This window comes from Lepeophtheirus salmonis, chromosome 4, assembly GCF_016086655.4.
Source record: "Lepeophtheirus salmonis chromosome 4, UVic_Lsal_1.4, whole genome shotgun sequence".
NCBI lineage: Eukaryota > Metazoa > Arthropoda > Copepoda > Siphonostomatoida > Caligidae > Lepeophtheirus > Lepeophtheirus salmonis.
The window spans coordinates 51,038,060-51,052,366 of NC_052134.2; the positions used below are offsets into that span (position 1 = coordinate 51,038,060).

The 14,307-nt window shown below is 34.0% G+C and overlaps 2 protein-coding genes across 2 annotated transcripts; both read left to right on the forward strand.

The window, feature by feature from the left end:
• Window positions 1-418: 418 nt before the first annotated feature.
• On the forward strand, window positions 419-12,742 carry LOC121116148 (uncharacterized). The gene is made up of 3 exons (XM_071888012.1): window positions 419-1,159; window positions 8,990-9,305; window positions 11,389-12,742. Exons 1-3 carry the CDS (start codon window positions 1,087-1,089, stop codon window positions 12,701-12,703), a joined length of 1,704 nt encoding a protein of 567 aa, XP_071744113.1. The 5' UTR covers window positions 419-1,086; the 3' UTR covers window positions 12,704-12,742.
• Window positions 1,315-7,820, forward strand: LOC121116630 (Zinc-finger protein 72D; the record flags this gene model as incomplete). The annotated part of the gene is made up of 2 exons (XM_040710893.2): window positions 1,315-4,247; window positions 4,310-7,820. A coding segment is annotated over one exon (2,772 nt), but the record flags the coding sequence as incomplete, so codon positions are not given.
• Window positions 12,743-14,307: the final 1,565 nt, after the last annotated feature.

Genomic DNA, 14,307 nt, shown 5'->3' on the forward strand with positions numbered 1-14,307 from the left:
CTGTTTACTGTCTATGAGCAGAATAACGTTTACAGTTCAAATAATGACTCGTTATTATATAACAAGTGAACATAATAGTGTCAGAATTATTATGATAATTTATAAGGTCAATCAATTGGTTCTCTCTCTAGCTATACTTTAGGTATTCTTATTAAATGTTATATTATTTAGCAGTTAAGGAATACAAGTTTGTGAGTCCTGTGTTATAAAAAAATTAATGTATATTATTTGGTGTCATTGGCTGAGGCGCGTCAGATTTAATTTCATTCATATTTCATAGAATTTTGTAAATTATCATATGTATTCTCAAAAAACAGCTAGATTTTTTTTCAATGTTTTGTGTCAGCTCTAGAGCCAAAGCTAGATTTAAAACATAGTAGCAAAACGAAGAACACGTGATCAATATATGTACATGGTAGTTTACTTTTTTTTTCTCCACATCTAATTAATTAAGTATTGAACATTAGCATAGAAGAATAGTTATTTTTGGTAGACTGTAGTATTCGTTGATATTACTGCTATAAGTCATTACTAACTGCGCAGCCTCTTTGGATTTACCCCTTGAATAACTGAATGAACAGCTAAAAAGGAAAATTATACAAAGGGAAGAAAATGTTGCAGACGGTATAAGGGAAAATGATAGTGTGACGTCATCTGTGGTATTATAAAAAACGACATCTACATTGGGAAAAATGATAGATCTAATATGGATTTATGACCATTCCTCAAGCTACTTTTTTTTTTAAGCTTTAGCTCTGGCCGGCTCCGTGATCAATGGTTATTTAATTAAACAAATACAAGAATGGTGAGAGTTAGCACCTGATAGTAGCTCCTCCCTTTTGTCTTTCTCTTTATTTTCTGATGAGCAGCTGAAGCTTGGTCCTAAGATAGATGAGTTGCGTGTTTCTTCGTGCTTCTGTCTCTCTGTTTTTTTTCTTCCTTTCTTTCCTTTCCTTTTCTATCTAGCTAGACGGTGGACTACGCTGAGCTGTGGAAGAAGGGAAGAGAAGAAGAAAGAATATAGCTAGCTAGCTAGCTCATCATATCGTAGAAGAAATCCTCGAGGTTCAACTCTGCTCAACTCTGATGTCTATGCTAAGTGACAAGAAACGCAAAGCAAAGTGGTCTTTAAATCCCCGTGGCCATCTGTGGACTCAAGGTAATTACTAATTAGAGAGAAAATAAATAGGAGTTACAGCCAGGAAAGGAGAGGATCCGAGAGAGATTGAACGTCTAATCAAGTCGTGGTCCACTGTTCCCAACTCGACGCTGAATGGCGGCGGCCAATAACTTTTTCGGGTATGGAGGGTATAACCCTGCCACGTACCCTGGAGTCGTAGCAGCGGCTGCAGCCAATTATGGTTATCGTGCTCCCGGAGGTGCACCAGGAGGTGGCGCAGGAGCCCCTCAGCCTCCTACTGGCGCCCCTCAACCTGCTCAACCTCAACAGCAGCAACAAGTCGTGGCTTACTCCGCCTATCCAACAGCCCCAGGACAGGCACCTGCAGCCGCCGCAGCTGCTGCTGCAGGTGCCCCCCGACAACGTATGGGACAACACTTTACCCAGCAGCTGCGGCGGGCGCTGCAGCCACTTACCAGTATCCCTACTATACTCCTACAACCTACACACCGGATCCACATTATCAGGCCAGACCCGTTTATAGCCGCCCCAATACTCCAGTTCCCCGATATGCATCCTACACCTCCAATACCCCAACCACGAGCACTCCAGCTGCTGCATACAGTTATCCACCCTCCATTGTGGCGGCTGCCAAGCCCAATATCTATGTACAACCTGCATCTACTCCTGCTACTTTAAATATCGCCGCAGTGGCCAAAGTACCGCCGAATTGGCCTCCTCAGCAACAAAGGAAGACAGTGACTGCCTCTCAACTTGCTCGTGGTGCTCCAACAATTACAGGAAGGCCCTTTAAACCTCGTCTTCCTCCTAAACCACAACAATTACATTATTGTGAAGTGTGTAAAATCAGTTGTGCCGGACCACAAACCTATAAGGAACATTTGGAAGGGCAAAAACACAAAAAGAAGGAGGCTGCTGCAGCTGCGGGCAGCTCCTCTTCTAACAATCTAGGTAAAAATAATGGTGGGGGTAGTCGTGGAGGAAATGCGCTCAGATGTGAGCTCTGCGATGTGACTTGTACGGGATCGGATGCATATGCCGCCCATATTCGTGGAGCAAAGCATCAAAAAGTAGTCAAATTACACACAAAATTAGGGAAGCCTATTCCATCTGTAGACCCTGTTGTTGTCACCAAAGGTGACACTTCAACATCACTGATTGGTCCTCGTCAAACTCCATCTTCTGCGCTACCCCCAACTAATAAAATTAGTTTTAAGCAACCCAGTGTTCCCAAGATCACATTTGTTGGATCCAATCAAGCAAAGATAGAGAGCAAACAGTTAGATATGAATGTGTCGAATATGGTATCCTCTACCAATGGCTCAAAGAATGTAACGATCAATACTGAAGAGGTTACTATACCTCGTTTACCCGAGGAGAAGGATGTTCAACCTGTAGGTCATGACTATATTGAAGAAATAAGAAATGATGATGGAAAAGTGATTTCCTTTAATTGCAAGCTCTGCGATTGTCGGTTCAACGATCCCAACGCTAAAGAAATGCATATGAAAGGAAGGAGACATCGACTGCAGTACAAGAAAAAAGTAAACCCGGATTTGGTAGTTGATGTCAAGCCTAGTATTCGTCAAAAGAAGTTAGCAGAGGAGCGAGCTAAAAGAACTACTCAGGCTAGAGAAGAATTTTGGAGACGTAGAGAAGAAGAGTTTAAGTTAATGGAGGAGGCTGAGAGATTGTATTGGGAGGAACAACGACGTTTTGAGGAAGAACAAATGGATTATTATGAATGGTATCGTGGTAGATCATCCAACTCTAGCCCGGCTCCCTCTACTGCAGGATCAAACAATTCTTCGCAAGAGGGAAATTACAGTCACAAGTCTCAACAACAAAGGTTTGGACCACCTCCACCTTTTGGTTTCCCCCCTATGTTACGCAGACCTGATTCTAACGATGATCGTCATGTAATTGCCAAACATGGAGAAATATATCCTGGAGAAGATGAATTGAATGCCATTCAACGTGTTGTAACAACCACTGAAAAAGTTTTAAAAATGATAAGTGATTTTATGGCTAAGGAAGAGGAGGCCAAGAAGCATCCCTCAGTGGAAGGAAATACTGAAGGAGCTTCCAGTGGAACTAGAATCCTGAAAGGTGTCATGAAAGTTGGAATTTTGGCTAAAGGCCTCGTTCTTAAAGGGGATACTCAAGTTCGACTAGTTGTACTTTGTGGGGAAAAGCCAACCACGGAGTTGCTTGATAAAATAATAAACTATTTCCCTAACTACGCCGAAGAAATATCCCCCAATGAGTCATATACAATTAAGTCAGAGCCGAATGAGGCCGGTTTTGTTATACTGACTCAAATCAAAGAAATTGAAGCATCTGTTCACATAACTCTTACATCCCCTGCAATGAGAGATGACTCTTCGCCTCATCCAGATAATGTATTGAATCCAGAGAAGTGTCTAGAGGCTCTTGCAGCACTTCGACATGCAAAATGGTTTCAAGCAAGGGCTGCAGGCCGACAATCTTGTGTTATGATCATCCGAGTTTTAAGGGATCTATGCCAAAGGGTTCCAACGTGGAGTCCACTTAATTTATTCCCCCTTGAGTTAATGGTAGAAAAAGTATTGGCATCCGCTGGGGTTCCTCTTTCCCCTGGAGATGCATTTAGACGCATTTTTGAAGCAGTTGCAAATGGTTTACTTCTTCCTGACTCTCCAGGATTTTTAGATCCTTGTGAAAAAGAACCTCAAGATGCAGCAAAAGATCTATCTCCTCAACAAAGAGAGGATATCACAGCAAGTGCTCAACATGCCCTGCGATTGATAGCATTCAGGCAGATACATAAGGTTCTAGGAATTGATCCACTACCACCACCTAAATATACTCGGGGACGAGCAAATAGGAAGAGACGGAGAGAAGATGAAGAATCCTCAGATATTGGCAAGAAAGATAAAAAAGAAACTGAAGCAGTTGCTGCCTAGGAATGTACTGCTAATGAGTGTATGTGTGAGTTATAATTAGGTTACAGGGAAGAGTGTGTGAATAAGTGGTTCATTATTATTATTATTATTATACAAACATCGGATAGGTTACGGGAGAGAATGTTTGGAAGACTCGGAGTTTGTCATCTTCTAATAGAGTGGTACAATATTTTGAGACTTGAATCCCATACAATTCCTTTCAATTAATTATATTATATATTAGTTATTCTAGTTCATTGGTGAGATGGATTTTGATAGTCTCTGGATGATTGATTAATTGGAGATCAGATATCATTTTCCCTCTTATACCTATCTTCACTTTAACATCTTAAATATTTATATACATTATGTGTGTTTTCTTGCATTAATCTACAACATAGCTTATTATCCTATCCATGTATAATTAATATATTATATGTATATATATACATATATTATAAAACTTTTTTTTAATATGTATATGTATAGATAATTATTTCTGTAAAAAAAGAAGAAAAAAAAGAAACAAATAAGAAGTAAAGCTTGCTAAAATGATGATGATGAGCTTTTTGTCTACACCCCTTTTTGTTATAATAATTATAATTATGGTTAAATGTTATGTATAATTCGTAAATGATGGTATATATATATACACTTTTTGTAAGTTGCCGGCTTTTTTCTTATTATTTTTTTTTTACATCATTATTAATATTGTTTGCAGAGTTTGTAAATCCTCCCAATCCTTGCTGTATATGTTTGTTTTATAAACGAAAAAAAAAAACAGATGTATGAGTAAATTAGAATAATGTGTTATGGTGTCATGAACATATTCTTCAAATTCTCTCTCAATATACCCCTTTGCAACATATATATATATTTCAATTATTCTAAATTTACATCCATATATTAATAATAAAATATGTTTTTTTCTTCTTTGTTAAAATGCTTAATCATTATTATTCTTTACTATTTTTTTTTTCTTTCTCTACCTTTTGAGGGATTTTAATTTGATTTAATTATTTTTTTATATCTATTTCTCTTATATTGTTGCCAATCACTTACTATGTCTTATTAGGAGTTTATATATCTTATAATGACGGATTGATTTGCAGTTCATACACTTTTTCTTTTGTAGTTAATTATTTATATATGAAATAATAATCATTAAGTATTCAAAAATGTGATTAGCAACATATTTATATACAACTGATATTTAATACCAAAATTTGTTCTATCCCCTCTCTTTTTAAGTCTAGGCATATCTACAGACTGTGCAGTTCTTTAGTAATCATAATAATATTTTTTGAATTTATATAAATATTTATCATTGCTGCCACAACCTGTAACTTCTTCTTTTTTATCTATATAATATGAAAGATATCCAATTATAGATTAATATCATAGGAGAAGGTGGCTGAGGTAATTATAGATCACTCTTAATTAGCAATCAATAATATATTATTTATTAGCTATACGCATGCACAGTCTCCTAGTTACGCACAGATTTAGAAACGTTCGAAGAAAAAGAAAAACTAACTCACTTCTTAGTTATTGTTATAACGTTTTTACGGTTGATAACGTTGAATAATAAACTACAGTCAAACCTGTTATAAGCGGTCAAGGAAGGGAAAACTGAAAAGGCGACTGCTTAGTGCAGGTTTCCCATTTTATGACACTTTTAAATTTGAAAACTAGTCATGGTCGCTTAGTTCGGTGATACGCTTAAAACAGATTTGACTGTTCTTCGTAAAGGTTCGGAATTGAGACTTTTTTTTAAAATCGATTCCATATTTTGATTTGGATAAACAAATGGAGCATATCGTCCACTTTGTAAGAGTAATTTTTGCGTCCTTCCATTTGAGCAAAAAGGATCTCTACTTATACAACAAATATGCTACTATAATAATTCTACTCTCAAATCCGACCCTTCTCAAATATTCTCTTATCGGCATAATTTTTGATGAAAAGGCAAATAATTGTCCCGAAAAGAAAAGTAAATAAACCAAATATTCAATTTGTGACAATAATTATTAATGATTATCTATATATATATATATATGTATATGTGGTCTCAGTATACTCAAAAACAATCTATAACGCAAATCAAGGAGAAATGTCCCAAGTAAGCGCCTTTATATTTCTGACATATTTTGGTCAACTATTATAGGCTTTGTGGTCAAATTTCTTGAATGAGTCGAGATACTACCCAATAATGTACTTATAGTATAAGAACCGTGATTCTTTAACCTTTTCATATTTGCGGAGGTATATCAAATATGTTCAACCTAACGTTTTATTTATGCAATATCTTGTGGAGCACAAGGTTGGAAAACACTGGTTTAGAACCTTCATTTGATTTATGAGAAGGCTCATTTGAGCCCAAACGTCATTGTAACTTTCAAGTATATACGTGAAATCTATCAAATTCTAATTATTTCATTGTGACGAGTAATTTGTGCTACTAATAGTACTATTTGCGACGCTTCCAAAGGATTAATCAGAATAATTTGTTCATAAAAAGAATACTTAAGTACAATATCCAGACTCAATTTGAACAAAAATCATTCTAGCTTGCTTTTATGTTGACGGTCCACATATATTAATGTAATCAAAATATTTTATTGTCCTATATGGAACCTAACTTGACAACCCATTTTTACACGAGACAAGGCTATTCTTACATTGATGCGATGTGGCACATTTAAAAAATAAAAGATAATTCGACTCAAGGTACATTGCACATAACAATGACTTTTGATAAAGGATTTTTCTATTGATTTATTTGTTTAAAAATACGTAGTAACTGAGGGCTTTCCGACTCAGTTAGTAGTAATAATAATCCTTAACCTTTGGCCTTACATCGCATCAGTCTGTTAGGTAGGTCTTGAGACTACGGACAAGTTGATAGTTGTGTGTTATGATCGATAAATCGCTCCTCTTTTTTTAATTGTTACTTGTACTCCACTTCTACGTCATAACACACAAACTATTACTAAGATTTTAGTTTGTTTGATTTTGTTATTTTTTACCTATACTTTGAGTGCAATTATGGGCGTTCTTTTATATTCATTCATACCTCATGGGATATGTATTATTTAGTAAAGATTTATATAATTAATATTTTTTTGATGGTCATGTCAAGTTCTCTACTTAAATTCATCCTTAGATCTTCTTCTTTGATACTTCACTTTATTAGCTTCTTTGACCCTCTTCAAAATTAATTAATTATATAAAAATTTTATCGTCACATATACGTGATTGTTGCACCTTAAAAGGTTATTGAAATGAAGCACAAAAATGTGTGTGGTGAAATAAAACTGATCGGTATATATTTTTTTTTAAATGGAAGCTTTTTAACAACTAATAAATTCGATTTTTTGTAAAATATTAACGAAAAAATTCGAATTTGACTCCGAGGATTTTCATAGCTGCTAGCACGACAAAATTAATGATCACAAAATTTTCATAAGTTACAATGAACCAGCAACGAAACATTTTTCTCTCTTGTTTTCAATCATTTAAGTTAAAAATGTAATATACGATTATATTTTTTTTAAATGTTAGCCAAATTTTTTTTTGCCATCACAGGTCAGTTTTATACTTAAGCAGTACTACCACAAATTACAATTGATTTCAACTTATGCCTAGTGTTGTGTTGAGCCTTTTTTAGGACCGGAGTCCCGTCCTGCATATCAGTCCTAAAAATTTATAACGTTCGGTACTTGATGACGTCACTCAACTTTGTTTCTTTTTTTTTTAAATCAGTTCTTGTACTGACAGTCCGGATGATTGGTCCCCAGGACTGATAGAATCTATCCTAAGACTGGAATGCACCGTATAAATAAGGGCTGACACAACACTACTTATGTATACCATTCATTCCCAAGTTTGGAATAGTTTAATGAGTATGATGGGTCTTCATAGGAGAGACAGACACATGTGTTTCAAATTACACTTTTTAAACCAGATCAAGTACTTCATTTAGTCACTTTTTTTTTTTTTTTAAATACAGTAGAACCCGCTTAAACTGGATCTCAAGGGACTGAAAAAATACACCGTATCGAATTATTTATATACTCTATTATATAACTAATTCCGAACTTTCCTAAATCTCTGCCCTAAACGAATATCCTTGACGCCTTAACTGAGTTCTACTGTGTTAGGTTTGTGATATGTTTTACTACATAAATGGTGATGAAATTAAGTTTTTAATTATGTTTTAAAAGTGTTCGATGCGTTGTTTTTTTTATTATAATAAGGTTTGTTCCAGCTTTTTGCTTCTTTTCTTAAGGATGATAATTAATCTATTAGATTCTACTCAATCGTGCCACATCGGGATCTTATTTTGAAAGGGAAATAATATAATTTTTTAAGCATGATGCACATTGTTATTCATTTAATAACATTAAGTTATTGCAATTTTGTCCCCGATGTCGTTCTAATTATCGGAATCTACTGGATTTTGATTCTTGTTTATTAAGAAGTCTTAATTTAATAAGGAAAATAATTACCTTATCAAATTAGAAGAATTTAATGAGCGTTGGTTGATTAATATATTATGCGAGTTTTGTATGCGTTGAGGGTTTAATCATTTAATTTTTTGGACTTATATACCTCAAATATATAATCACTCTCCTTCCGTATTTTAAGATACTTTAATTTTAAAATATAATTTCATTAATAGAGTAATAGATAAGAAGGAAATGACTTGATTAATGAAGATATTTGATATAAAAGATAATTACATCTATCCAACTTATCTGAGACAAACTCCACTACAACAACGCACTGGATCCTCCTTTCCTCGTCGAATTATTTAGATACACTAGTCTACTCAATTAATTAATTACAATAGATATTCTACTTTGAAATCAATTCTTGTATCTAATATTTGTTCCATCTATTTTTTCCCCCTTCTTGTTAGATGAAAGTAAGTTTGGTCAAAAGATGCTGGAAAAGCTCGGCTGGGAGAAAGGCAAGGGACTTGGAGCTAAAAAACAGGGAATCACGGAAATAATATCCCTCAAATCCATCGATGAGAATCAAGGATTAGGGTTTAAGGGAGATAAGGATGAATGGATAGCTCATCAAGATGATTTTACATCCGTTCTTGCGGGTCTGAGTGAACATCATTCCAATGAACTAGAGGAAACTGAAGTCCCTAATAAAGAAGATGGAAAAAAGAATGATGATACCCAATCCTTGGAATATAAATCCAAAAATACAAAGAAACGCATTCAGTATGTAATTCTGACGTTACTGTATATTACGGGAGGGGGATGACTCTCTCGCTTCTATTGAATTTACAATGATCATATAGCAGCAAAAAAGATGATTTTTTTAAAAATTCAGTGATAGACCTTTCACTTTTAAAAACATCGTCTAGCTCTAATAATTGAAGTAGTTGAGGAATCCATGATTTGCTCCTTTAATTCACGGTCACTTTATTTATTCATACGTAACAAAATAATAAATAAATTTCCATGCAACCCATTAGTAGGAAAACTTATCTTCGTAGTCCATAGATAAGTTTATATAGTGTTGCGTCAGTCCTTAATGCAGTTATATCCAGTTAACCCTTGGTCCGGTACAATTGAGTCCTGCATATAAGTCCTAAAAACTTATAAAGTTCGGTCCTAGATGACAGCAATCAACTTTATTTCTTCTTTTTTTAATCAGTTCTAGTACCGACAGTCTTAAGACTGGAATGGATTATATAATACTAGAAAACTTGTAACCGAAGGCTCAAGTGCGCCCACTACAAATGGTGTAGAAGAACTGAGAAATTACTACAATGACATAACGTAAGCTCAAAAGCCCATTTGTAAGATTTAAGTTATTTTTCTACATTTAAAAAAATAACGGCTGTGAAAACCATAAATCATAGTTTTTATGAAATTATTCAATTTCAATATCAAGCCTATCACATGCCTCTTTTTTAGGTATATGTACATGTTCAACTATTTGAATCTAATAAATGAGTGTTGTTGTTTTTTTACATATGAACTTATGTTATGTCATTGCGGTAATTTCTCAGTTCTTTTACCCGATTTGTAGCGGGCGTGCTTGAGCCTTCGCTTATACGTTTCTAGTATTATATGAATGGACTAGAGCGAATAAATAAGGACTCACAACAATAATTAAGATATTATAGAGGACTTCAACTGACGTAATAAAATGCATCATAATTGAAGGAGATGACATTTTAGGGGCTCAAAGTTTTTATTAGTATGAGATAAAATGGAGAAATTTCCAATAAAGCTTTATTAAGCTTAATCCAATATCTTTAAGGGGAAAAAAAGTCTGAACAACTTCATTGAATATTACTTGATTATAATGATAAATACTGATGTTTCAATTTGATTATAGTAATATCTACACAAATGTCTAGATTTGTTCATTTTTTTATCGATTAGGGCCGAGAAAAGTAGGTTAATTAGAGAAAATATCTCATTATTTCCATTTTAATAGTTAATTTATTGTCTACAATATGGAAATAAGGCTGTATAACGATGGAAAGACATATTTTTAATGGATATTAGGGTCAAATACATAATAAAATTAGGCATTGAATGGATAAAATGTTATTAGACAGTAAAGGCTTTTAATTTCTTGGTCCCATTTTGAGATCCAATAGTTCACCCCTGATATTATTAAAAAAGATTTATATTGTTATAAAACTTGGTTATTTCGCCCCTCAAAATGTCAACCATGTTAACGTCACATGAAAATGCTCTATAGGTAGCAACAAATAAGTAATTATTATAGCTAGAAGAGAAAATCCGGAGGAATTGGTACCCTATTTGTGTAGTGCGCTAAACAGCTGAAATCCAGTTCAACAACTGAATAGAAATATTTAAAAAATATCTACCAAAATCTCGTGCTAATTATAGACTAGGTATTTTAATTAATGAAATAATTTAATACATCAATTTCAACAGTTTACAATTGCTTTTAGGTAGATATGTTTTCTTCTTTCCTGTTAATTGCTCATTTCTTTCGGAAGACGCGTTGCTCTTCTAGTTTTCATGTATTTTCTTGGGTAAAATTTTTTTTTTTTTTTTTTAATTTGAGTTACTTGAGGCACTATGTGATATGAAAATTGCAATATCATTTAGCATACTTAAATAGTATTTACTATTGTAGATCTTATTCTAAAGGATCTAGGAGAGAGAAAAAGAGTCTCCACTTTATCTTATGTATTGATGATTTCAAATAAATATATTTGACTTCTCCTACACCCAGATATTCCTTTTAATCATCCTTCAGTGTTATTATGACAAAATTATAGTCCAGTTCTAATACTTATTTATTTGTTTGTAGTTATCATAAGTTTACAAGAAGCAAAGATACCTCAAGCTATTCGTCTTCGGATCTAAATTCCATTCTCGGTTCAGAGGTCGTGGCAAAGAAGAAAAAACAAAAAGTAGAGGAAGATAAAGAGGCTCAGTTAAAAAATAATGAGGAGGCCAAAGTAGAAAAATGTGATAATGGACTACTTGTAATAAAGGGAGGAAGTATCAACGACTATTTTGCAAAAAAGATGGCGGAATTAAACAAACGAAAAGGGGTATCTAGAGAAAATGATAATTCAATAGAACCGTCATCATCTGAATTAATTGAACGGGTCAAAAAATCGTCAGAGAAGGATGCTAAACCATGTAATATCAAATCCACCGAGAGTGCAAAGGAACCTAGTGATATATTGAATCCCGAAATGGGTATTGCTGATAACAACGAAGTGACGATCACATCATCATTAGTTAAGAAGAAAAATAAAATAGATCCCGATGTGGATGATACATTAATTAATTCTGGTTGTGGAGGAGCTTCAAAAAAAGATTCTTCCGAGGAAAATGTACCTCCTGTTAAAAAGAGTAAAAAGAAACGGAAGAAGGATAAAAAACAAAATTCTGAATCCGAAAATGTCGTTGAAGAAAAATCAACAGAGATGGAGGTAGAAGGAATCGCACACTCCAATTCTTATAAAAACGGGGAAAGGTTTAAAGAAAAGATACCATCAGAAATGGAAAAGGAGGTAGAAGGGATTGTTGACTCCAGTTCTAAGAAGAAAGGGAAAAGGAAAAAAGACAATAAATCCAGTGGAACACCAGTCAAAAAGAAAAGTAAGAACGAAGATGTCGATTTTGAGGACAATGAGCCTCCCAGTGATTCTCAAAATTCAGAAGAAAAAGCTCGTGAAGATAATGAAAACAACAAAGTCCCAAAGACGGATACACAATCTTTACCTGAAGCCCCCAAAAAAAAGAAATCTAAAAAGGATAAGAGTGATTCGGTTGTTAAAGAAGAAGAAGTCAAATTGAAGAAAGATGATTCATCCTCAAATGCACATGAAGATCCATCGAGCAGTACAAATAAAAGTATCAAACCACCACCTCCCAAAGAAATGTGGAAGAAGAAAGGTTCTAATAAATTTGCATCCAAGAAAGGAAAATACAAGCATCGACCTAACTTTAAGGCCCATCCAAATGTCCCTCGTCATATCTTGGAAAATGAGATTGCTCTTAAAAACAAAATGAGAAAACTGAAAAGCCGACTCATTTCCACTCCAATTGCTCAATTGGATGTTAGGTTTAAAGGATCTAACATAGCCAATGTTAAAGGCTATGGAGTATAGCAAGGGTGTTTGAAATATAATACTAGATAGATACCTCAATAAGTACGTTTTATTTTGTATCTAAACTCTGATAGATTTCGGATCCGGGTAGTTTTGGTTCTTTTTGAGAAAAAAAATATCAGTGTAATTTGTATAATGTTTGGTTCTCGGTTCTATGTATTCTTAGGTTCCTTTTTCAATTTGGTGAGGATTAGACTTGAGGAGGTTAATGGTCTGCGTCTCATATTTAAAAAAATTCATGTACTCGTATAAATATATTTTTTTAAAGAAGCTTTGTACCAAAGCTCAGCGCGTTATATTATGAAAGAAAAGTTAATCTACGCCTATTAACGCCGAGAAATTTTGGCTACTTCTTTATAATTTGTGGCGCCTCCAAAGAGTTAATAGAAATAAACGATAATTCGTGGAAGAATACTAAATGTAATTCACACTCAATTTTGAAAAAAATGATTCCATCTTTCTTTTGTGTAGACAGGGCACAAGTAATATTTCTATAAGAATTAAAATCAACTATAGATACAAATTATTGCATAGAACCTGAAAGTCATACTACACTCAATTTACAAAGTAACTTTTTTCTACTACATACAAGGGGGTCAATTTGACACATTTGTACTATGAGCGGCAATTAACCCAATACAGGTGCCGGGATCCCAGGAACTTTTCAATAGTGTTTTCTTACTTCACTCTCTTATTCGATTCTCATATGGATAAATTATGACTTTGAATTTAGTTAAGTATTGAAATGACCTTTTGAAGAAACAAAATAATATACTTTTTTTAAAAGATAAGAATATTACTTTTAAAATAAAATATAATTAGATTAAAAATGAAACAAAATTAATTACGAAAAGCTTTCAACCTTTTATTCAAACCCTCCTCAAATTATATCAGCGACCCTGTAAAATTAAATATAAATGTATTTCCAATTTAGACCAAATCTAGTTTTGAAGGCCAAACTGTTTCAAAAAAAGCCAATTGGGCAACCATCCATTTTTGGGGAGAGGGGAGGTTTTTTTTTGTCCTTAAAAAACTATAACTTCTCTGTTTTCTCATGAATTTTTTTTCCCAGAGCGATAATTTTTCAAAAATTACTTAATTTTGGGAGGGCTATAGTCTCTTCAGCTGTCCAGATATTGTGACAATTTTTCTAAAAATTACTACTTGAATTAAGAATGAGTACGGGCCACACTTGACCTTTAAGTGGGACGCAATGCTGGCCACAGATTTGGACATCCCTGGCCTCAAGGAAGATGTTTGAAACTAGAATGGGTCAAATAAGACTAGACGATATTAATAGTTAACAATGATTTTTTGAGGACGAAAACGAGACGATTTTTTTTCAGCTTCATCTGACTAAAACAAAAATTTACTCTTCTTGAAGAAACTTAATGTTTCGTTTTGTGTAATGGGTGATGACTGAGGAGGCTAAAAGCCCATGTAGTATACCTTTTATCTTTTACTGAGCCTTATAATGAATACTCTCTTGTACAGAAGACAACCAGTATCCTGTTACTAGCTAAAACTAAGTTTCAGAGTATCCTCAAGCAGTAGTGACGATCTAGTCAATCATTAGCATTAAAAAAACATTTAAATGGATGCAT